Source organism: Euleptes europaea, chromosome 3 (genome assembly GCF_029931775.1).
Source record: "Euleptes europaea isolate rEulEur1 chromosome 3, rEulEur1.hap1, whole genome shotgun sequence".
Classification (NCBI taxonomy): Eukaryota; Metazoa; Chordata; class Lepidosauria; order Squamata; family Sphaerodactylidae; genus Euleptes; species Euleptes europaea.
The window spans coordinates 10,193,414-10,218,713 of NC_079314.1; the positions used below are offsets into that span (position 1 = coordinate 10,193,414).

General features: G+C 48.5%; 1 protein-coding gene across 1 annotated transcript; it reads left to right on the forward strand.

Moving 5' to 3' along the window:
- Positions 1 to 13,401: 13,401 nt before the first annotated feature.
- On the forward strand, positions 13,402 to 25,289 carry LOC130474268 (cytochrome P450 2F3-like). Its single transcript, XM_056845810.1, has 9 exons — positions 13,402 to 13,578; positions 16,312 to 16,474; positions 17,534 to 17,683; positions 18,330 to 18,490; positions 19,004 to 19,180; positions 19,635 to 19,776; positions 22,617 to 22,804; positions 24,281 to 24,422; positions 25,108 to 25,289. The coding sequence occupies exons 1-9, from the start codon at positions 13,402 to 13,404 to the stop codon at positions 25,287 to 25,289; spliced, it is 1,482 nt and encodes a 493-aa protein (XP_056701788.1).
- The last annotated feature ends 11 nt before the right edge of the window (positions 25,290 to 25,300 follow it).

Below are 25,300 nucleotides of genomic sequence, written 5' to 3' on the forward strand. Positions count from 1 at the left end.
AAAAATGCCATGGCTCCTGCATGGTGGCTCTCCCAGGTCCCAAAGCTGTCCCCTGGGCACTTCTGCACTATTGTGAGCACCATCTGAAAAGCACGTTTCATTTCCACGTGAAGAGAATATCATTTTTCTTTGCCACAGATGCTGCTGACAAGGGCAACCAGAAAACATTTCCACCACTGTGATACTAGCAGTGGACTTCAAGAGGACATGTTGGCATTCTTCAAGCAACCCGCAGAAGACATCAGTGCCAGCCTGCCAAAGCATTGGCAATAGCCAGGATTCTACTACTCTGTTCCTTGCAGCTGAAGCAGAACTGTGAGGTGCCGTCCACACACACACACATACATGAACCTTTATTGGCATAATAACCATATTGGAGGTGCCGTCCACACAAAATGAGCAGTCGAGTGAGCAAGACAGCGCATGACTCCACCTGTTTCCCAATGCAGCACTTACATCTGTTCCTTCTTTTATGCTGGTCTTTCCAAAAAAGTCAGAGGATAGGAAAGCACTCTGATGCATGAAAGGAGTTTGATTTTCTAGCAATACTCCAGCATGGCATCAGCTGTCACAACTGCCGCCTCTGCCGTTCGGTCCAAGAAACCCACCCATTTCTTTCCCAGGCCCATTGTCACATAAAGAGTGTGCTTTGAGGCAGGCCCTTTGGAAGGCTCTGGGGCATGAACCTTCATTTCAAGACACCGCTCTTTCTTACAGCACTTTTTCTTGAGTTGGTGACAAATGGGGAGGGGCTGTGGCTCAGTGGTAGATACTCTGCTTGGCATGCAGAAGGTCCCAGGTTCAATCCCCAGCATCTCCAGTTAAAGGGACTAGGCAAGGAGGTGATGTGAAAGACCTCTGCCTGAGACCCTGGAGAGCCACTGCCGGTCTGGGTAGACAATACTGACTTTGATGGACCAAGGGTCTGATTCAGTAGAAGACAGCTTCATGAGTGCATGTGTGCAAATATGAAAGATAGATAAATGCACCTAACTTTTTTCAGAATATGTCTGTATTTCTATGTCTTGAAAAATTGAAAGACTATTGAACTGACTTGCAAGTAAAGTGTTCCTTCTGTGATGGGGCTCTTTTCCACATTACCTGGTGGGGGGGAGATGGGGGATCCATTCAGTCCTCTCTGTGGTTCTTCTGGAAGGCTGGAGCTCACTGGCTCTCTCCCACCTCTTCCTCCAAAGTTCCCAAACTGGCTATTCTCCGGAAGGCAAAATTCTTGGCCTGGCAGCCTGAGGATTTCAACTGTCTGGCCTGAGAAGAAGTCGAACCCTGTGGCCTCATTATCAGCTCGACCTGCCAGAGCAGGGGAAGGAGCAGAGGCCCAGCAGCCAGCAGAAGTGCAATTTGGGACATGGCTCCAACTTAGGGTTGCCAGGTTCCTCTTCGCCACCGGCGGGAGGTTTTTGGGGTGGAGCCTGAGGAGGGCGGGGTTTGGAGAGGGGAGGGACTTCAATGCCATAGAGTCCAATTGCCAACATGGCCATTTTCTCCAGGTGAACTGATCTCTATCGGCTGGAGATCAGTTGTAATAGCAGGAAATCTCCAGCTATTACCTGGAGGCTGGCAACCCTAGTCCAATGGCCAGGCATACTGGACAGAGAGGAAGCTCGCAAGAACAGAGAGGGGGCCTTTGGGCTTTCTTTTGCTTGCAAAGACACTGAGAAGCTGAAGCCGTTCATCCTTCTGTGACTTTATTTCAGAACATCTAACTGTCCAGCCAAAGCTTCAATGGTCATTGTGAACCTGCTGGAGGAGGGGACGCACATACATCCTAGGGTAATCTCTGGCACCCCCAAGTGGCAGCAGAGCCCAGCTGTACAGCAAGCTGCCAGGGCTCTTGAGAAAGGGGCTCTGCGTGCCAGGAGCCCCAGCAGGGTCAGGCATCTCTGGGCAAGCTTTCAACTCTCCTGTGCCAGCTCCTTTCCCCTGCATTCTGCGCTTTGGGTTCCAAAGAAGCAACTGGCTCAGAGCAGGAGCAGGGCAAATCCAGGACTTGTGCTCCCTTTTTGCAATGTCAGAGGAGAGGCAGAGTGCCAAGGCTAGGATCACGTGCCCATCTCTGCAGGGCAAGTGGAATCCGGCAGTGGAATTTGCACCCACCAATGTGCCAACATGCAAGAATGCAAAACAGGAAACTTTCCATCCTGTTCCCTACCTGCTCCCTTTTCTTAGCCTTTGATAAAATCAAAGCCAAACACCCTGCAGGGTGATTTATAATTCACATTAATTAAAACCTATTCCTAAGGGGCAAACTACACTGCCCAGTTTCTCAGTGAGGAAGGCAGGCTATAAATACAGTCAATAAAATTAAAAAATAAATAAAATCTTCCAAATCTGTTAACTTCAAAAAGCAGCCAGGAAGAAGGGGCCCGTGGGCTCCTTTCCTGCTTGAAACGTCCCCTCCCCAAACAGTTGCTTTAGCTTTTGCAAAGCCGTAGTTCTCTGCTTCTTGTAGGTTATCCGGGCTGTGTAACCATGGTCTTGGTATTTTCTTTCCTGACGTTTCGCCAGCAGCTGTGGCAGGCATCTTCAGAGGAGTAACACTGAAGTTCTCTGCCTGTTTTCTTAGCTAGAGCTAAAGTTGGGGGGAGAGGGTTGTTCAGTAGTAACAACGAAACAGGGAAGAATTAGCCCCCTTCCTCGGTGCCAAATCCTTCCATGGCTGTGTGATCTGGAAAGTTCTGAGACAGAGATCTTCTGCAAGGTGGCAAATAAGCTCATGTCTCCCTGCAGGATTTTGATGGCTGTCGATGACTGTCTAGCGGTTTCCAATAACCAAGCAAGACTCTACTATGCTAACTAGTTACATAACCCCCCGAACTGCTTTTAATGTCCTAAATATTTTAATGCCTTCTTGTTCATCACGTTGGAGAGACTATTCGGGGGGAAAGGCGGCATATAAATATTTTAGATACATAAATGTGTTTTTTGAGAAGCAACAAGTTTTGCAATGGACAGGTGGCCGAAGGAGGTCAAAGCGAACTTAGAGGTTCGGCGGCTCCCGGCTTAAGCCGTTGCCCATCACGGGGCTGAGGGCCCTTGTTCACCCCTGGAGACTCCCAGCTGAGGCTTTTCATCCACCATCACAGCATCCACTGGGGGCCTTTAGGCTGCTGGGGTGTTGCTGTTCTGCAATGCCTGGGAGGTGGTGTTAAAAAGGGGCTCAACGGCTCACTTAAAGTACCCCTACATTCCCCTTAGCAATGTCTGAATCTTTGACCCTGTAGCAAAGTCACCACCCATCTCATCCCTTTATAAAGGTCTGTACACTTGCTCACTTGTCTGTTTGCTTTTAATCATTTTGAATTAGGGCACAAGTGTGAAAGAAGATTAATAAGAGTGAACTATACAACCATAAACTATAAAAACTATACAAAAGAGATGAAAGGATGACAGATTCCTTCCAAGAAGAATCTTTTGAAGAGGAACCTACAGTTTTAGAAAGTGAAGTGAAAGCTGTGCTGAGAAACAAATCACCAGGAGCAGATGGAATATCAACAGAACTATTCCAAGCCACAGAAACAGAATCCGTCAAAATATTGACAAGAATATGACAACAAATATGAAAAACAAAACAATGGGCCACAGACTGGAAACCGTCAATTTACATTTTAGTTCCAAAAAAAGGAGATGTCAAAGACTGCAGCAACAATCAGATCATCGCATGAATTTCTCATGCAAGTAAAGCGATCCTCAAAATCTTACAACAAAGACTGTTACCATACATGGAATAAGAAATGACAAATGTTCAAGCTGGATTCAGAAAAGGAAGAGGCATTTATATTGCAAATTTACGTTGGTTACTGGAGCATACGAGAGAATTTCATAAAAAATCAGCTTGTGTTTCATAGATTACAGTAAAGCTTTTGACTATGTTGATCATGAAAAACTAGGCCTTTTTTTTTAAAAAAAGGTGTGCCACAACATCTGATTGTTGTGATGTTTGTACACCGGACAAGAGGCTACTGTTAGGACAGAATATGGAGAAACAGAATGGTTTCCAATTGGCAAAGGTGTCAGACAAGGATGTATTTTATCTCCCTATCTCTTCAATCTACACACAGAACATATCATAAGGAAAGATGCATTAGATTTAGATGAAGGTGGGGTGAAAGCTGGGAGGGACATTAACAACTTGAGATATGCAGATAACACCACATCACTGACAGAAAATAGTGAAGACTTGAAATGACTTCTGATGAAGGTTAAAGCAGAAAATGCCAAAGCAGGACTACAGCTGAACATCAAGAAGAGAAAAGTAATGACTACTGGAGAATTACACAACGTTAAGGTGGACAATGAGGAAACTGGTTATTCAAGACTTTCTATTCCTTGGCTCCATCATCAACCAAAAGGTAGACTGCAACCAAGAAATCAGAAGGCCATGGTCTTCAGTTTGCAAGACCTGAACAAGGTTGTTAACGATAGGATGTTTTAGAGGACACTGATTCATAGGGTCGCCATGAGTTGGAAGCGACTTGATGGCACTTAACACACAAAAAGAGTGAAAGGAGAACCCCCCTCCATCCAAGCAAGTGGCAGGGAGCAGCCGCAGTAGCGGGGGGACGGGGACTTGCTGCTGCAAAAGGGCAGCTTATCTGCATCAAAGGAGAGAGGGAAAGCAGGCAGGCAGGCAGATGAAGGTGCCTACAGCTTCTTCCTGCGAGGGAGGGGACTGCAGAGCCCCCTGCCCTTTTACAGAGAGAGGGGGGGCCTGTCTCCTCTGCCTGCTCCTCTCCACTCCTTTCTCTCCACTGCTGTCCCTGTTGCTGTTCTTGCTCTGGAGCAGAGCGCAGTGGTTTTTTAAACCCTTTCCTTAGGGCACATAGGGGATGCCAGCAGTTTCACCCTGCATAATCCTTTTAATTAAAAAAGCATGAAACTGTTCACGGGGTGGGGCAGGGTGGGGCAGTGCAGGGAACTGGCACACCAGCACCCAGGTCAGCCTGACATGCTTCCGGCCAGGTGCCCCAAGAGCACTATGCCAATCCAGACTGGACAATCTGGGGCTGTGCACCTGAACACAGGAAGCTGCCTTATCCTGAATCAGACCCTTTGTCCATCAAGATCAGTGTCCTCTACTCAGACTGGCAGTGGCTCTCCAGGGTCTCGGGCAGACATTGTTCACATCGTCTACTGCCAGATTCTTTAAACTGGAGATGCCAGGGGTTGAAACTCAGATTGAAATGTAACTGGCTTACAAGTTAGAATATGCTCGAGACCCTGGAATCTGGATTCCTTGTACTGGAGAGCCAGCATGGTGTAATGGTTAAGAATGGTGGACTATAATCTGGAGAACCAGGTTGGTTTCCTCCACGTGGAACCAGCTGGGTGACCTTGGATGACCCAGTTCTCGCCGAACTCTCTCAGCTCCACCTACTTCACAAGGTGTCTGCTGTGGAGAGAGGAAGGGAAGATGACTGTAAGCCAGTTTGAGACTCCTTAAAGGTAGAGAAAATCGGGGTATAAAGTCAACTCTTTTCAACCTCTTCTTCTTCTAATTGAGGGGGACGCAGTCTTCACCTTCTTGTCTGCCAGACCGACCTCTGTTACCTGCAGGCAGCTACATATTGCTGTACTATCCAGTTATGGCCAGCCATGAAGGAGCTAGAAAATATTTTGAAGTGTAAGGATGTGTCACTGGCCATCAAGACTAGATTAATTCATGCCATCGTATTCCCTATTACTATGTATGGGTGTGAAAGCTGGACAGTGAAGAAAGCAGATAGGAAGAAAATAGATTCCTTTGAAATGTGTGTTGGAGGAGAGTGTTACGGATTCCGTGGACTGCCAAAAAAACAAATCAGTGGGTTATAGATCAAATCAAGCCTGAACTGACCGCAGAAGCTAAAATGACTAAACTGAGGCTATCGTATTTTGGTCACGTCATGAGACAACAAGAGTCACTGGAAAAGACAGTCATCCTAGGAAAAGTTGAGGGCAGCAGGAAAAGAGGAAGACCCAACAAGAGATGGATTGACTCAATAAGGGAAGCCACAGTCTTCAATTTGCAAGATCTGAGCAAGGCTGTCAAAGATAGGACATTTTGGAGGACTTTCATTCATAGGGTCGCCATGAGTCGGAAGCGACTTGATGGCACTTAACACACACACACATCCAGTTATGCAAGTATGTTGCTCTATATCATCCTAAGCAGTCCTGCTGAGTGAAGAAACTGTGTCTGTTCTGAGAAAAAGGGGCTTGTACGGAAGCAACACAAATTAATGCCTTGTCTTAACAGCATGGTGTAGTGATCAAAGTGTCGGACTAAGATCTGGGTAACTCGTACCATGGAAGCTGGCTGGGCAACCTTGGACCAGTCACACACTGTCAGCCTAACCTACCTTGCTGGGCTGTTGTGAGGCTGAAACAGAGGAGAGAAGAATGATGAAAACAGCTTTGGTTTCCTGTTGGGGAGAAAGGTGGGATATAAATAAAGTAAATAAATGAACATGGTTGGCTGCTGTTAATTTGGACAGAGGGGGCATTTTGGAGAATGCACCCCCAGCCCTACTGCCAGGGGTCGGAACATCACTTTGCCAGTCAATCCTAGAGAGTCTGTTGTGGGGTGACTGGGAGAGCCTGTGGTTCTGTGGTCGAGTACCTGCAGGGCATGCACAGAAGGCCCCAATCCCTGCCACCTCCAGGGAGCAAGAACAGGGGAATGACCTTTCTCTCCCTGTGGCCCTGGAGACTTCCTATGCGGCAGAGTGGGCAGTTCTGAGCGCCATGGGTCACAGGGATAAGTCCATTTGCGGCAGCTTTGTGCATTCAGAAAATTTTGGTGCATGCTCAGTTGCTCATTTCTAACAAAGAACTCCGAGTTTTTCCAGCTCAACAAGGACAGAACCTCCCCCGAAGTAGCACAGTAGCCACGCCTGGCCCCCACCTGGCCTCCACCTGCAGCACCCTAGATCTGAATCTTTTGCTGACACAGCAAAAACACCCTCCCCTCTTTAGGGAAAAGGATGGCAGAGAGTCATGTGACCCTGGGAGTGATCGGCAAGGGCAGTGCTTGGGACAGAGGGAGGGGCTACAGTTGCCAGCCTCCAGGCGGGGCCTGGAGATATCCCCCAAACTACAACATCTGCAGATCAGTTCTGCTGGAGAAAATAGCAGCTTTGGAGGCTGGAGGCTCTGGCATCTCATCCCTGCAGAGCTCCCTCCTGTCCTCAAACTCTGTTCTCCCCTGGCTCCACTCTCCAAATCCCCAGGAATTTTCCAGTCTGAATTTGGCAACCCAACTATACTCCATGGGGGTGGGGGTGGGAGGCAGCTCCAGCAACAGATTTCATCACAGAAACGGAAGGGGAAGAGTTAAAGACTTCTCTTGCTCTCTTCCCTCAGGCACCGCCTGGCTTTCGTTGCTCAGCTCAGCCTGGAGCTACAAGCCTCTAGCAGCCTGCTCATTGCAGCTTCGGTATGGGGCACGTTACCAGAAGTCTTCTGCATAGGGTCGCCAGCTCCAGGTTGGGAAATACCGGGAGATTTTAGGGGTGGAGCCTGAGGAGGGGTTTGGGATGGGGAGGGACTTCAATGCCATAGAGTCCAACTGCCAACACAGCCGTTTTCTCCTTGGGAACTGATCTCTGTCACCTGGAGAGCAGCTGTAATAGTGTAATGCCCAGATATAAGGGCTGGTTTAGAACACTATGTATTCATATGCACACACATGGAAGCTTTGGGGAAGTTGGCATCCGGGAGCCATGAACCAATAAATCATGCTGTGTCTGGTATGGCCTTTCACCAGTAGAGAGCTCTGAATTACCTTCATCTTTAGGTATGTGGTTTCTAGTTACTAAGGTCACAAGACCTAGCACTTACTTAGAGACAACCTTCGGCCAATATCTATAGGTTATGCTAATTAGAGTGAAGTAGACACCTAATGTGCATTGGTGCTTTTGTGTATTAATCTGCTTGTCAGCAGCCATGGGCCTGCCCCATGCAAATGCATAAATATTTCTGAGCTTCCTTTGTTTCTCGGGTGAGTAACTCTGCATCTTAATTGTGGGTTATTTCACTCCCAGGTCTGTGTTTAGCTAAATAAAGAACTGTTGCTTATTTTAACCTCCTCCTAGTTGTCTTCATTGGACTCTATAAGACAACTAGGCACTTCAATAGTGGGAGATCTCCAGCCACCACCTGGAGGTTGGCAATCCTACTTCTGCAGGACAAGCAAAATGGGCCATGCGAGCAGCAGAAGCATTAACCCTGCCAAATCTGGATGGAAAATACAGCCCTGGGGAACGCCCAAGATATGGAAGATCTCCCTATAGTCTTCATCCACAAAGTTATGTTGTGAAGACGGTAGGAGCGCCCAGAAATTACTTACCACAGCATTGGGGTGGATTCTATGGGGAGGAGAAGTGACTCTCCCCATGCTCGTTGACCAGAAACTTGCACAAACAAATCTGTGAGAACTAAACAAATGAATACCTTAGTGAGTCAGCTTGTGTACAGTTTGCTAGCAAGAGAGCGGTGATGTTGCAAGGAGCTTGTATTTGAGCTAGCAAAGCCATTTGTGGCACCAGCTTGCGAAAGAACTGAACAGCTTTGCAAAATGCTTTACTTTGTCATCTCCGGGCTTTCTTGGACAGCTTGTCTCAATGGACTGGTCCAAAGACAGCCAGGAGGTCCTATTTCACAACAGGAGGGAGTACAGCTCAACCACACCCATGCCCATCTCCCACCGGTGACAGAGGTCAGTCGCACGTTGGCCTACTGAGACCTTCTCCTTTATAACACAAAGGTCCCCAGAGGGTAGGGTTGCCAACCTCCAGGTACTTGCATTAAAGAACAGCAATAGGCTCAGCATTCTAATGACAAATAAGAACACAATTCAGGTAGAAATCTGAATCAACAAGAATAACTCCATGAGAGAAGCAGCCTGTCTGGGGAGCATATGAGCTATTGCTGATTATAAATTCAAAAATTCAAGCTTGTTTGGCCGAAGAAGCCACTTTTACATGATGAAAGCACCTCGAATACCTGGGATGGCGTTTCCTTGATCACCTATGCCTGATACTACCAAGCAATTTGCGACAAGACAAGCCGTTTGTGTTTTGGAGTGAGCAATTCCGTTCCTTAACAACTTTGTTGAGCTTCTGTTGGCTGTCAGCTGTTTCTGATGCTTGTTCACCTTTTGTATTCATTGTAATATTGTAATTTTGTATCCTTCTTGCTTAGTGATATTGGCTCCTTAGGAGCGTTGCTTGAATATATCTTGTTGATTCAGATTTCTACCTGAATTGTGTTCTTATTTGTCATTAGAACGCTGAGCCTATTGCTGTTCTTTAATGCAAGCTAACTTTACAGTTTTTGTGAGTCTTTCCTACCCCAACCTCCAGGTACTAGCTGGAGATCTCTTACTATTACAACTGATCTCCAGGCGACAGAGATCAGTTCACCTGGAGAAAATGGCCGCTTTGGCAATTGGACTCTTTGGCATTGAAGTCCCTCCCCTCCCCAAACCCCACCCTCCTCAGGCTCCGCCCCAAAAATCTCCCACCGGTGGCGAAGAGGGACCTGGCAACCCTAGACCCGTGGGTTGGATCCCGCCCCTTGAGAGCTCTTATCTGGCCTGCTCCGAATCTGGCTTGGCGAAACCACAGCAGAAGCAGCCAACCCCACCCCCCACCCCCTGCAGTCCCAAGGGAATGAGGGCAGGCTATAAATATAAGGAAAATAAATAAATATTTGTAAAAAAAAATGTATATGTAAAAAAAATAAAGTTTTAATTAATATAATTAATTGGCTTTGCCTGTGTCTTCAATAAAGTTTGTATCTCCTGTCCCTGGCATTAAATTTTATGGTACACATGGCCAGGCCTGACCAAATGACATTTATGTCATACCTGGCTTTCATAACAAATGAGTTCAACAGTGGTACACTTTTTGTCCTACTGCAGCCAGAGTAGGGTTGCCAGCTCTGGGTTGGGAAATTCCTGGAGATTTTGGGGGCATAGCCTGGAGAAGGTGGGGTTTGGGGAGGGGAAAGACTTCAATGCCATAGAGTCCAATTGCCAAAGCGGTCGTTTTCTCCAGGTGAACTGATCTCTACTGGCAGGAGATCAGTTGTAATAGCAGGAGATCTCCAGCCACCACCTGGAGGTTGGCAACCCTAAGCCAGAGCCATTCGCATCACTAAGCGCTAGAGTGCTTGGGGCTTGGAAGACTCACCCCCATCCCCTTTATTCTTGGTTAGCTGCAAGCCGGCAATGGGGTCCCAGCCCACAGGCAGAGTGCAGTCCCTAGGGCTGAGTTACTGGGGTGAGTTCCAGTGTAGAGGGCATTTCTCCACAGCCTTTAGCTGCAGGCAGAGAGCACAGGAGGTGCTTTCTTCCAGGCAAGGCTGAGGCCAAATAACAAGACATTGGATCATGATTTAATCAAAATGTTTAGACTGATCGTTGCAGAGCTAATGGCCTCCTCCTGGCTGAGTCAGGTTCTCTTTGGGGAGGCAGAATGGTCATGGCAACATCAGCTTCAAATGGCCAATGATTGGTCAAGTCTACTTTTCCTATTGCTAAATTATTGAAGTCTCTTAGAATCATAGAATTAGAAAAGATCACCAGGGTCAGCTAGTCCAATCCCCTGCACTATGCAGGAAATTCGCAACTATCTCCCCCCATACCCCCAGTGGCCCCTACTCCATGCCCAGAAGATGGCAAAAAAGAAGAAAAAAAAAAACCCTCCAGGATCCCTGGCCAATCTGGCCTAGAGAAAAATCGGTTCCTGACCCCAAAGTGGCAATTGGCATTACATCCAGGGAAGAAGAGCCCACCACCTCCCGAGGAAGCCTGTTCCACTGAGGAACTGCTCTAAGTGAGGCCTAACCAGAGCAGAGTAAAGCGATATCATCACTTCACGTGATCTGGACACTATACTTCTGTTGATGCAGCCCAAGATCACATTTGCCTTTTTAGCTACCGCATCACACTGCTGTCTCATGTTCAATGTTTGACCTACTAAGACCCTGAGATCCTTTTTGCAAATACTGCTGCCAAGACAAGTCTCCACCATCCTATAATTATGCATTTGATTTTTTCCTACCTAAATGCAGAACTTTACATTTATTTCTATTTAAATTCATTTTAACTGTTTTAGCCCAGTTTTCCATCCTGTCAAGATCACCCTTTATCCTGACTCTGTCTTCCACTGTATTTGCTACCCCTCCCAATTTAGTATCATCTGCAAATTTAATAAGCATTCCCTCTATTCCTTCATCCAAATCATTTATAAAGATGTTGAACAACACAGGGCCCAGGACAGATCCCTGAGGCACTCCACTAGTCACTCTCCTCTCCAAGAGGATGAGGAACCATTAACAAGCACTCTTTCGTTGTGATCTGTCAACCAGTTACAGATCCACCTAACAGTAATAGGATCCAAAGTACATTTTGCCAACTTGTCAACAATAATATTATGTGGAACCTTATCAAAAGCCTTACTGAAATCATGATAAACTATGTCCACAGCTTTCCCCTGATCCAGCAAGGCAGTAACTTTCTCAAAAAAAGAAATAAGTTTAGTCTGACATGACTTGTTCTTGAGAACCCATGCTGGCTCTTAGTAATTATAGCCATCCTTTATAAATGCTCAAGGACTGACTGATGATTTGTTCTAAAACTTTTCTTCCAGAACTGAGCAAGTAGAATTCTAGCAGTTGGTAATACATTCATTCTACTTCTTGCTTCGATCTCAAGTTCCTTTAGGCCACCCTGCTAGAGGATCCATTGGGGATATACTGTCTGTAGTCTCCACTACTTTTTCCCCTCTTCCCCGTCCCTCCCATACAAATGGAATTTTAGACACAGCCACCAAACATGTATCGAATCTGCTCTTGACCACAGTCCCAGGAAACCAACGGCACATTCCTGTCAATTATGACAGTGATTATGCTTTTTATCCTCAGAAGCCCTGGTGCTTGTTCAGGTGAGAACTGGCTACCACAAAGCCTGTATTTGTGATGATGCCAATCATTGTTCAAGAATTTCTGGTTAGATGGCAAATCTGGAGAATGGCATCTTTGTGCGCTGCGGTTATAAAGGAATGACAGTCCCACTATTGAGAGGGACGATTCCTGTTGGTGATAGGAAGAGGGGTTCTAAATGAATTGACGTGCATTTCTGGCCACACTCTATTTCCAAGGCAAGGTCAGGGTTTGTGATATTTGCTTACTTTTTCCATTCTCGATTTTTTCACTTACCTGGAAGAGGGCAGAAATTTTTTTTATCCAAAAAGGGAAGTTCAAACGTGTCCAAAATGCTTTCTAAAACACCTTCTCCTTACTATTCCAAACCATTTTCTTCACTTTCACTCTGTTTGGAAGCTGCTTTGGTGCCATTTTTTGGAAATTAAATAAAGAAGGTTCTTTTCCTTTTTGGCTCCGTGATTGAGGCAATCAGGGATCTTGTTGCTGGGGTGATGACGTCCTGGTGCCGCTAGGGTTGCCAGGTCCTTCTTCACCACTGGTGGGAGATTTTTGGGGCGGAGCCTGAGGAGGATGGGGTTTGTGGAGGGGAGGGACTTCAATGCCATAGAGTCCAATTGCCAAAGCTGCCATGAACTGATCTCTGTCGGCTGGAGATCAGTTGTAATAGCAGGAGATCTCCAGCTAGTACCTGGGGGTTGACAACTCTAAGTGCCACATAAGTGGGAAAACACCAGAGGACCATATCAGAGCCAGAGCAAAGAGTTCCCTCTAAACTCTGAACGAGAGACCATCATCACTCCATTTCGTGTGTCCCCCTGAACTATTGGCAAAAGAGGGGCACGTTTTGCAGAAAGCAACTTTTTCATAACGTGCCTCCCCCTGCCCCATTTTGGCTCAGGCTCAGATGATATATCCATGATACTGGCTGTTCTAGTGGTGGGAGTTTCCACCATGCTTTGGGGCTTTTTGCCCCTGTTATCTTGTTCTATCTGTTGTAAGGAGTGGATTAACACCAAATACATGTTGCAATAATTGTTCTTCAGGACTCTATCAGGGCTATCTGAACAACAACCACAACACGATGTATGCATTGCCAGAACAGAAAATAGGTTGCCCTGAGGAACCCTACATCCTGCGTGAAATGTGGAACAGATGCAGGTGGATTATCAGAAAATCAATTCTGTGAGAGGATTCTGCCCCCGAGTGCAGGAATGGACTTGCTCAAGCCCCACACATCTGCTGGGGAGTTGCAAACATTTGCAGCTGAGGTTGTTGAACGCCAGGTCACAAGATACCATTTGTTTGCCAAGAGCAGTTGCCAGTTTACTTCCCTAACCCACTTGACTCTCTCTATATATATACCTGTTCAACATAAGGGAAGATCACCAGCGACTTGACAGTTCTCGTATCTGCTGCGAGGAGATCCGCAAGGAGATGGAGTTCTCCACCGGGATGGATTCCAGTGGCTCCTTCACCATTCTGTTGGCCACAACTATCTCCTGCCTCCTTTATTTTGTTTTCTTACTGAAGAAGAAGATCCATGGCCTCCCGCCAGGGCCCACCCCGCTCCCGTTCATTGGCAACATGCTGCAGGTGGATGTGAAGGAGCTGATCAAGTCCCTGAGAGAAGTAAGGAAGAGCTCTTTCCCCTTGGGCGATGGAGGTTGCATGCATTGCTTTGGGCAGGGGAGGAGAGTGGATTGGGCTTAGAGGCAACAAAGCATCTGAGGGCATCTTTGCTTGAGCCTCCCTCACAGAATCGCTTCTTAAAACTAGTGGTCAAAGTGGAAACGGGGGAAAGAACAATTAAAGACAAGAGTGCCTCTGAGCATGTGCAGAAGTCCACAGCCTCACACCAGAGCCCCAACTCATCTGTTATGAAGTGTTTATTGCTCTAATTGCTACTCTTCAACATTGCTGTCATACTTTCATGGGGCTTGAGATTACCTTTTATTCACTTGAAACCGCCTGGAGAGCCCCATGGTGGGGTGGGAGGCGGGAATAGAAAGACAGCAGGGATGTTATATAAGAACATAAGAAAGGCCATTCTGGATCAGACCCAGGCCCATCAAGTCCAGCAGTCTGTTCACACAGTGGCCAACCAAGTGCCTCTAGGAATCCCACAAACAAGACAACTGCAGCAGCACCATCCTGCCTGTGTTTCACAGCACCTAATATAGTAGCCATGCTCCTCTGATCCTGGAGAAAATAGGCATGCACCATGACTAGTATCCATTTTGACTAGTAGCCATGAATACCCCTCTCCTCCATGATCATGTCCACTCCCCTCTTAAAGCCTTCCAGGTTGGCAGCCATCACCACGTCCTGGGGCAGGGAGTTCCACAATTTAACTATGTCGCGAGAATTTTTAACACTGCATATTATTATCATATTGAGTATTACTAGTTTGTGTTAAGAAAAACCAATTTATAGATCTATAGTCTATATTAACCTACAACTTAAAACCACACATGGGAACCTGACTTTTAGCTGACCTTCGCTCCAATCAGGACTCTGACCTAAAGGGTCATAAGTACTTGCCTTGCCAGTAATTAATCACCCTATGTACATCGGATGCCCCAAAATTTATGCAAGGTTATTAAAACAGACAACAAATTATCTGTTCACTAAGGGAGTAATTGTTTTCAGAACATTGACTGATAGGCTTGACGAGCTGATATCAGAGCGACACTGAGGGAAATTATTATGGAACACGGGATCGTCTAAACCAGTGGTTCCCAACCTTTTTTTGACCAGGGACCACTAGGACTTTTTTGTTCGGTGCAGGGACCCCAAGGTTCAAAATAAAAATTCAGAGAATTTGAAAATAAACTTTAATCATAACTGTTAGTTAAACATTAAACTTAGAATAATATTTGAATATATATTTTTATTATAGAGTACTTGTAATTGACAATATTAATTTATTATGAGTTTATAAGTTTGTTTCGCGGACCTTAATTTAGTTCTCGCGGACCCCTGGGGGTCCACGGACCCCTGGTTGGGAACCAGTGGTCTAAACAAACTATAGCCATGATTTGTGAAAACTAATATCCTAAGGAATTTAAAGGGAGGGGGCACTTATCGAGACCCTTCTCATGGTCTAACACACATAAGGCTAACCCAAAACCCCAGTTCTTTGTCCTTCCTAGGAGAGAAAGAGATCATCTCTGTCTCCTTGTGGAATGACCTCAGAGCGCTCTGATAACTGTCATTGTTAGTGTGTCAGTCTTTGTGTGGGTCTGCTACCTTTTATATTTGTCTGTTTACTGAATTATTCTTGCTTTTCCTGCCTGCTCTATATGTTTGCTTAAAAACTTAAATAAATCTGTGTGTTTGACCAATATATGTTCAAAGTGGTATGTGTGAGAATGTTGTGCTGAGAGAGTGTGGACCCTCCCTACCTTATTACTTTCTCTGGGAAAGCTCTGGTGAGTAGGCTGACAGAGAAACCCATTCTACACCAAGAACCAGGAAAGAGGCAAGGAAAAATTCTTGCCACAAACTATATGTCATGTGAAGAAATACTTCATCTGTTTTGAATCTCTCAACCTCCAGCTTTAGCAGATGACCCAACGTCCTAGTATTATGAAAGAGGGAGAAAAGCTTCTCCCTGTCCACTCTCTCCATGCCATGCATAATTTTGTAGACCTCTATCATGTCTCCCCTTAACGGCCTTCTTTCCAAGCTAAACAGCCCTAAGTGTTTTAACTGCTCCTCCTAGGGCAGTTGCTCTTGTCCCCTGATCATTTTGGTTGCTCTTTTCTGCACCTTCTCAAGCTCTGCAATATCCTTTTTTTAAGGTGTGGTGACCAGAACTGTATACAGTATTCCAAGTGTGGTCTCACCACAGATTTGTACAAGGACAGTGTGTTATGTACAAAATAAATCATAAATGTAACCAAATGTAAATCTGGGGGCAGCCCTGAACTGGGGGGTGTTCTCTATTGTCTTCTATTACATTTTAGACTCTTAGGCCCATCTGAATTTCATGGAGCTGCTCATATTCATTTTTTTTAATCTCCTCTTGCCTGCAGTCAACTGCACGTGCATGTGTGTACCCACACTAAGGTTGCCAACCTCCAGGTAGGGCCTGGAGATCTCCTAGAATGACAACTGAACTCCAGGCAACACAAATCAGTTCTTCTGGAAGAAATGGCTGTTTTGGAGGGTGGATTTGATACCCTGCTGAGATGTTCCATTCCCCAAACTAAACCCTACACAGGCTCTACCCCCAAACCCCCAGGTATGTCCTATCCTGGACGTGGCAACCCTAACACATACACACAACCCCCCCTCCAAAATTCTGGTTTGGGGCCACCTGCCCCGCTTCACTCGCCACCCCTCTTTCCTTCTTTCCAGCTCAGCAAGACATACGGTCCAATGTACACCTTCCACCTGGGCTCCCGGCCGTGCGTGGTCCTCTCTGGCTACCAGGTGCTCAAGGAGGCTTTGATTGACAAGGCAGAAGAGTTCAGTGGCCGCGGAGACTTCCCTGCTGTCCAGATGTGGAGCAAAGGCAATGGTGGGGAAGGCCTGGGGCCAAGAGGCTGGGGAAGTGGGCACACCCCCAAGGGCCCCCAATCCCACGTTCCCAGCCCCAGCTGCCGAACAGTTGTCAGCCTCAGTTAGGAGGGAAGGGCACTCAGTGCATGCTCAAGAGAGCTCTCCGCTGTATTCCATGTGTTCCTGGAGCTGAACTGCAGCACAGAAAAGCCATTGGAGGCAGGTGCCTGCAGTAGGGATGCCAACCTGCAGTAGGGCTGCCCTCCTAAGGCTCCATCCAAAAATCTCCAGGAATTTCCCAACCCAAAGTTGGCAACCCTACCCTGCCATCAGGGCTGGGGAAGGAGATCCCAGAGCTGCCCTGGCTGAGTCTGTCCACCACCCAGCAGCCACTGGATAGCCAAGCCTCCATGTCTTGGGGAGTTTGGGTGCTTCCCAAGTTGCACAGGAAATGGGTTATTTGGGCTTAGGTATTAGCTGGAGATCTCCTGCTAGTAGAACTGATCTCCAACTGATAGAGATCAGTTCCCCTGGAGAAAATGGCTGCTTTGGCAATTGGACTCTATGGCATTGAAGTCCCTCCCCTCCCCAAACCCCACCCTCCTCAGGCTCCACCCCAAATACCTCCCACTGGTGGCGAAGAGGGACCTGGCAACCCTATTTGGGCCTAGGGTTGCCAACTGCCAGGTAGTAGCAGGAGATCTCCTGCTAATTCAACTGATTTCCAGCCTACAGAGATCAGTTCACCTGGAGAAAAATGGCCACTTTGGCAATTGAACTCTATGGCATTGAAGTCCCTCCCCTCCCCAAACCCTGCCCTCCTCAGGCTCTGCCCCAAAAATCTCCCGCCGGTGGCGAAGAGGGACCTGGCAACCCTATTAGGGCTGCATGTTTTTGGTAGCGCTGGAGTGGTTAATAGTCCTAGATGCAGCTGTACGTGCACCACAGGTGGAGCCTCTGCCCAGAGCCCTTTCCCCAGCTGGACCCTCGGCCTCTCTGGGTGGGCCTAAGCCCTTGCCAGGGCTTTGGCTGCTGCCCACCGCGGTTGACCCTCCGCCTCGCCTTGCTGTCTCTTCAGGGATTGTGTACGGCACGGGGGAGTGCTGGCGGCAGCTGCGCCGGTTCGCCATCACCACCTTCAAGAACTTTGGGATGGGGAAGCGGTCCATCGAGGAGCGGATCAAAGAGGAGGCCCAGTTCCTGATTGAGGAGTTCCACAGAACCCAAGGTTGGCCTCGGGGCTGGGGGGGAAGGTTTTTTTTTTGCCACCTACTTTCCACCTCCATGTCTTCTTCTCCTGATGGACTGAGCACCCCTGCTCAGGGTGGCAGCAGAACGGCCTTCCTGGGTGGAGTGGCTGCCTCTTTTGGATGGTCCTGGACTGCCGACGGGCATGAGGAAATCAGGTGGGCACAGAAAAGCTTCACTCGCTAAATTCGAGGCTGCTGGCAAAGACCCAGAAGCCAAGACAGAAAACAAGGTGGCCGCTCTGACGGCCCAGCATTCCCAGGCCTGCGTCCAGCAGAAAGACGTGCTCTGTGCTCCCCGCCAGAGCTGGCTTTCCAGTCAGATCTCCGGGCACCCACCTGGGGAAGCATAAGGTTGTGCTTTGCAGCCCCCTCCCCCAATGATTCCCAGCCATCAGCGGCATGGGAGGGGCCTTGCAGCCCCTTCTAGACTTGAGCCAACGGCGTGGCTGAAGAGCTTGGCTTAGGCTGGCGACAGCAGGGCCCCGGGAGGGGATGGGCCTCCCCCTTGCTTGCTTGAGGGGAGGAGATGCCCCCAACCAGCCCTGCACAGGAGGCCCCCCTCCCTCCAGCTCCATGGGCCATTCCTGCACGAGAATCCTTCCAAACCTCCTGCTGTGTCCGCAGGTAAGCCCTTTGACCCCACCTTCTTCCTGAGCTGCGCTGGATCCAACATCATCTGCACCCTGGTTTTTGGAAACCGGTTTGAATACACAGACAAGAAATTCCTTATGTTGCAGCACCTCATCAACAGCAACTGGAAGCTCATGAGCTCCACCTGGGGGCAGGTGAGTCCCAGGCTGGAAGGGGAGTCTCAGGGCTCCTGCCTCCTGGGATATCTCCCTAGAAAAACTGCAAAGGCGGGTAATGCAATCCCAGCCTCTTCTTCATGTAGGGTTGCCAGGTCCCTTTTCGCCACCAGCGGGAGGTTTTTGGGGTGGAGCCTGAGGAGGGCGGGGTTTGGGGAGGGGAGGGACTTCAATGCCCTAGAGTCCAATTGCCAAAGCGGCCATTTTCTCTAGGTGAAGTGATCTCTATCAGCTGGAGAGCAGTTGTAATAGCAGGAGATCTCCAGCTAGTATGTGGAGGTTGGCAACCCTACCTTCCCATCCTATTGTGCTGGGTGTTAAGTACTAAGGTGTGGTCCATAGGGTGTTAAGTACTAAGGTGTGGTCCACAGGGTTCCAACCTTTAGGTACTAGCTGGTGATAGTACCTCCCAAATACCTCCCACCGGTGGTGAAGCGGGACTGGCAACCCTAGTGGTCCGTAACCCCCTGCCTTCTCCCCCCGCTGCTGCAGCTGCTCTTCACCTTCCCAGAGATCATGAAGCACATTCCAGGGCCCCATCGCCAGATCTACAAGAACTACCTGAAGCTGGCGGAGTTTGTGGGTGAGCGGCTGGAGATGAACAGGCAAACGCTGGACCCCGTCAACCCGCGGGACTTCATCGACTGCTTCCTCATCAAAATCCAGCAGGTACCCTCCCTTGGCACCCATGACAGTGGCCACCTGTCCCACAGGGAGCTCTGAGAAGGTGTGAGGTCTGAGTTCACCTGTGGAATCCCAATCACCAAACGTCCAGACAGGGTATTCTAAGAGGCTGGTTTATTTGGGAAGCATAAGGTGAGTAGCAGGAACTTACAGGGGAAGGTACGAGGACTCTACTGGGGGGGATTCAGACAGGTTGGAACATATACAGAAAACCAAATACACAGTTGGTTACCAAGCCGAGCCTGGTTCCCATGGTAGATTACAGTTATCACACAAACAGAGAGAAAGCAGTCATAAACTTCTGAGAAACAGAACCTTGAAGGCCAGCTGCCTGGAGCTCACAGAAGGGTACGCAAGAGCCAGAGCAAACCTTGGAAGCCAGGGTTGCCATGTGGGCGGATGAGCAAGTTCCAACAGCCACTTCTCATCCCCTTTGCAGGAAAAGAACAACCCCAACTCCTACTTCAACGAGGACACCATGTCCAAGACCACAGTGAACCTCTTCTTTGCGGGAACAGAGACTGTCAGTTCCACCCTGAAATACGGGCTGCGCATCCTCCTGAGGCACCCCGAGGTGGAAGGTAACCAGGGCAGGTGGGGCAGCCGCACTTTGAGGACAATGGGGGCATTTCTTCTGTTCTGTTTTGTAGCTTGAGGGCCAAAAAGTGAAAAGGGAGTGGGGGGCGGGAAGCAGGGAGCAAGCCATGCGCAGCAACAAGGAATGGTGTGAGCTGTTGATGGTGGTGGAAAGTGCCATCAAGTCACAGCTGACTTATGGTGACCCCGCAGGGTTTTCAAGGTGGTGGTTTGCCGTTGCCTCTGAACTTCCTTGGTGGTCTCCCTTCCAAGTACTGACCAGGGCCGACCCTGCTTAGCTTGAACACATGAACACACATGAAGCTGCCTAATGCTGAGTCAGACCCTTGGACCATCAAGGACAGTATTGTCTACTCAGACTGGCAGCGGCTCTCTGGGGAATCAGGCAGAGGTCTTTCCCTTCATCTGTCACCTGGTCCTTTTAACTGGATATGCTGGGGATTGAACCTGGGACCTTCTGCATTCCAAGCAGATGCTCTACCACTGAGCTACGGCCCCTTCTGAGATCTGAGGAGTCTGGGCCAGCCTGGGCCATCCAGGTCAGGCTGTGTGCTGTCAGAGGAGAAGAAAGCAGAGCAGGACTGAGCTGTGTTTCACACGAACTCCTCCAAACTGCCGGCCACTGAGCTGCCTGCCGGATGCAGCTGCTGGTCCGGCCGACTGTGCTCTGGCTACTGTTGGCTCCCATGTAAAATCTCACTGCTCCTGTGGCTACATGTTCGTTTCACAACAGAGACAATCACAGCTCCACTGGGTGGCCTGAGGACCTGAAGACAGCGGATGGCAGCGGTGTAGCCAATCAGGCCATCTTCTCCCTGCAGGCTGCAGTTGCCAACAGAAAAGAGCTGGGGTGTGTCAGTAGGTTTGCCATGTCCCTCTTTGCCACTGGCAGGAGGTTTTTGGGGTGGAGCCTGAAGAGGGCGGGGTTTGGTGAGGGGAGGGACTTCAGTGCCATAGAGTCCAATTGCCAAAGCGGCCACTTTCTCCAGGGGAACTGATCTCTATCGGCTGGAGATCAGTTGTAAATAGCAGGAGATCTCCAGCTAGTACATGGAGGTTAGCAGCAAAAGGACTCAAAAACCACTGTTAATACAATATTGTAAAAACCAAACAGGGCAGGCTCACAACTACAAGAGTATCAATCGTGTATTCAATGTCACAACAAGTGCAAAACATCAACAAATGATACAGTGTGATGAAAATATATATACAGTGCTATACGATATGTACAAGCTCTCTAACAAATAGACACACTGGTAGTTTCTACAGTCAGACGTGAAGCAGAGTCCACTTCGTTAGGGGAGCAAAAGTCACTTCCAAATGGAGAATGTTGCCGCAACAACGATGCGGACAAAGAGCAACAAGGCAACAAGGAAACGCTTTTCCGGATATTTGTTGGCGTTTTCACCATCAAAGCGTCATCAGCCAAATGGAATCGCCAAGCAGAGCGAAGAGGCCAGGCGAAGCCGGCTCAACTCAGGACGAGTGGATCAGACAAGAACGCAAAGTCGATCCAGTTGTGTTTCGAAATCTTCTTCAGCTTGTTGTCCAATCAGGAGTTTAGAAATATAGAAATTTAGAATGCTTTGTATGCTCATGAAAGCTTTGTTCTCTTCCGCCTTTCTGCAAGAGAACAAAGCTTTCATGAGCATACAAAGCATTCTAAATTTCTATATTTCTAAACTCCTGATTGGAGAACAAGCTGAAGAAGTCCTGAGTTGAGCCGGCTTCGCCTGGCCTCTTCGCTCTGCTTGGTGATTCCATTTGGCTGATGAAGCTTTGATGGTGAAAACGCCAACAAATATCCGGAAAAGCGTTTCCTTGTTGCCTTGTTGCTCTTTGTCCGCATCGTTGTTGCAGCAACATTCTCTATTTGGAAGTGACTTTTGCTCACCTAACGAAGTGGACTCTGCTTCACATCTGACTGTAGAAACTACCAGTGTGTCTATTTGTTAGAGAGCTTGTACATATCGTATAGAACTGTATATATATTTTCATCACATTGTATCATTTGTTGATGTTTTGCACTTGTTGTGACATTGAATACACGATTGATACTCTTGTAGTTGTGAGCCTGCCCTGTTTGGTTTTTACAGTACCTGGAGGTTGGCAACCCTATGTGTCAGGTAGGCCCAAACCTCACATCACACACATGACACAAAGTTCCCTGACGGACGTGAGGACTTTGTAATGTGTAGATGGAGCTTCGGTCTCTAGTGTGCTGAGGGTTGCCGCCCTCCAGGTGCAGCTCGGAGATCTGGGATTGCAACTGATCTCCAGATGACAGAGATCTTTTACCCTAAAGGAAATGGCCGCTTTGGAAGGTGGGCTCTATGTGGGGCATTGTACCCAGCTGAAGACCCTCCCCTCCCCAGGCTCCAACCCCAGATCTCCTGGAATTTCCCAAGCCAGAGTTGGCAACCCTGTGTGAAGCCAGGCAGCAGGAGGCTGGAGAAGTGGAGGTGTTGTACTCCTCTCAGGCTTCTGGCAATTAGTGGTTTGGGTCCATCAGCAACTTCTGAGTCGCACTTCAATAGCACTGCATTTTAATCTGTTTTCTGAATCATGTTATTGGCTGTCCCGTCCTGTTGTTAGCATGGACCTATCCTGTGTAATCTGCCTTGAGCCTCAGCAAGAAAGACGGACTAAAAATAATGTCACGATAGCGTTGGTCACAGGCACTTGTGGGCTTCGCCAGGGTTTCCCCCTGGCAGATCTCTGCTCCTGCCCAGCCCCCTAGTAGGGAGGAAAGCAGAGGCTCTACTAGCAGATCCCTCCTGTGTTGGCCCCTCTGGCCACTGCCAACCTCTCTTCTTTGTTGCAGAAAAACTCCATGAGGAAATTGACCAGGTGATCGGGGTGAACCGCAGCCCCTGCATGGAGGACCGGCAGAAGATGCCCTACACGGACGCTGTCGTCCATGAGATCCAGCGCTTTGCTGACATCGTGCCCATGGGCGTGCCCCACACAGTCACACGGGACATTGAATTCCGTGGATACTCTCTCCCAAAGGTCGGCACAAATTTAGAGCGTTCATGATTCCATGACGGTAGGGTTCAGATGCTGTGGGATTCCCCAAACCAGTCCCATCTCTCCACTTTGATTTCTTGGGGGCTGTTTTCGAAAACCAGACCCATCAGGGTTCAGTCCTGCCTTCCTCATTAGCCAGCACCACATGAATGTCACCTTCCTGAGTTCTAATCCAGACCTTTCTCGATGTTTTTCTCACTTTGGATCACTTTGAAAGAGAGACGGATTTGTGGAGAACAGGTCTAGGAAGAGCTACGGTGCATGCGTGGAATCTGCTTGTTCAGAAGGCCTGCTGCCGGGGTCGACGACAACTGGGGAAGGGGCTGGGGCAGTGTGATGGCTGAGAAAACATGCTGTGATCTCAGAGATCCCTTGTTCAAAGCAATCTCACCTCTGCCACAACTGCCCATGACCCCCACCCAGTCTTCAGTTTTGGCAAAATAATACTGGCCTACATTCATTATGCTTTTAATTTATTTAAACATTTATTATCCGCCTTTCTTTCTTACAGAGCTCAAGGCAGCTTATAATATATATAAAATACATAAAATACAGTACATAAAAATACATTCAACCAAAAGTTAATATAACAGTTTACGGTTGCTTTATTCAAATGCAGTCCTAAATAAAGCCATCTTCAGCTGCCTCCTAAAGATCAAAAGCGAGGGGGCCAAGCGCACCTCCCTGGGGAGGTTGTTCCATAACCATGGGAGGTTGTTCCATAATCACTGATAAGGCCCCCTCTCTCTCTCTGAAAAGGCCCACCGAGACAGCTTCTTTGATTGGTGGGACAGCCAGGAGAGCCTTTCCCTGTGATCTCAATTCCAGGGTGGGAACATATGGGAGAGGACGGTCCTTCAGATTCCCCGGGCCCAAGTACATTACATGTACATTATAGGACTGTTAAGTATTATTGTTATGTGGATGCATTTAAAATATTTATCAGTGCCTCTCCAACAAAGTGTTTGAGATGGTTAACAACAGGTATCAAATACAATATTGTCACTATTCCAATACCAATACATTCCAATTCCATAAATTATAAAGCAAGTTTCATAAGGATAGCAGCATAACAGCAACAGTCAAGTCACGGGCAGCAACCAGCCAAAAGCAAGAGGGGAGAAAATAAATCACCCACCAATCAATTAGAAGCTGACTGATGCCAGGTGAAGGGGGAGTGCATTCCCAAGATGGGGCAGCCACAGAAGAGGCCCTGTCCCTCACCTTAGAATGCTATGGGCCGTGAAAGGGAGGGCCAGAGATAGAAAAGGAGTGTCCGGGCCAGGCTGCGCTGTTGCCCATGGAGTATTATTTTTTTAAAGCTAAGCATGCTCATTATCTCTGTGGGTTTCTCAGGGTGGGGTGGGGGCCTTGTTGACCCCTCATGGGAAACAGGAGGCTGGGCTACCTGGGTCTTTGGGCAGGGCTTCTGTACTGACCACCTTGCTCCAATTCCAGGACTTGAACATCATCCCTCTGCTGTGCACATCTCAGTTCGACCCAACGCAGTTCAAGAATCCAAACACCTTTGACCCGAATCATTTCTTGGATGAGAACGGGAAGTTCAAGAGGAACGACGCCTTTATGGCCTTCTCAGCAGGTAACAAGAGCAGAGCAGGGGTGGGTTAAACCATCACCATAGGTGCAGGAGCAGGTTTGGGGCACCTGGACTGTGCTGACCTGCCTTTTCCACCTACCCTTGTTCCAGCCATTCACTCAAGGCTAACCCAGGGTAAATTTTTGATCCCAAGTAAGACACACCCTTCACCTCCTGGGCCTACCCTTCTGTTTGCCAGACCCAAGCCCTTGGAGAGGGGCCGTGGCTCACTGGGAGAACATCCACTTGGCATTCAGAAGGCCCCAGATTCAATCCCCAGCATCTCTACTTAAATGGATCAGGTAGTAGCAGAGATGAAAGACCTCTGCCTGAGACGATGGACAGCCACTGCCAGTTGGCTATAATAGACCAAGGGTCTGATTCAGTATAAGGTAGCTTCACATGGGCTCATGTTTCAGGAAAGACTGTGGCTCAGTGGTAGAGGCTCTGCTTGGCATGCAGAAGGTCCCAGGTTCAATTCCCGGCAGCTCCAGGTAAAAGGATCAGGTTGTGATCCCCCAGTATGTCTGGTTGGGAAACATCTCAAGAAATTGGGCTGGGAAAGACCTTTCTCTGCACGAGACCTTGCCGAGGCCCCCATAGCGCAGTGGGGCGTGGCCAGAGGACCGGGCCTCGGAGGCACTTCGCGGAGTCTGGAGGCAGCTCTCTTCCTCTCCTTCCCCTGCAGGAAAGCGGGTGTGCCTGGGAGAAGGCCTGGCCCTCATGGAGCTCTTCATCTTCCTCACCACCATCTTGCAGAACTTCAAGCTGAAGCCCCTGATGGACCCCGCAGACATTGACATCACCCCGGAATCCACGGGCCTGGGGAGCATCCCCCGACCCTATCAGTTCTGCCTCCTCCCCCGGTGAAACCTGGCCTG

Bases quoted from the DNA above. Each gene is read 5' to 3' on its own strand.
- LOC130474268 (XM_056845810.1), top strand. From the start codon at position 13,402: ATGGATTCCAGTGGCTCCTTCACCATTCTGTTGGCCACAACTATCTCC. The intron at 18,491-19,003 runs GTGAGTCCCAGG...CCGCTGCTGCAG, and splicing joins TGAGCTCCACCTGGGGGCAG to CTGCTCTTCACCTTCCCAGA. The intron at 19,181-19,634 runs GTACCCTCCCTT...TCCCCTTTGCAG, and splicing joins TCCTCATCAAAATCCAGCAG to GAAAAGAACAACCCCAACTC.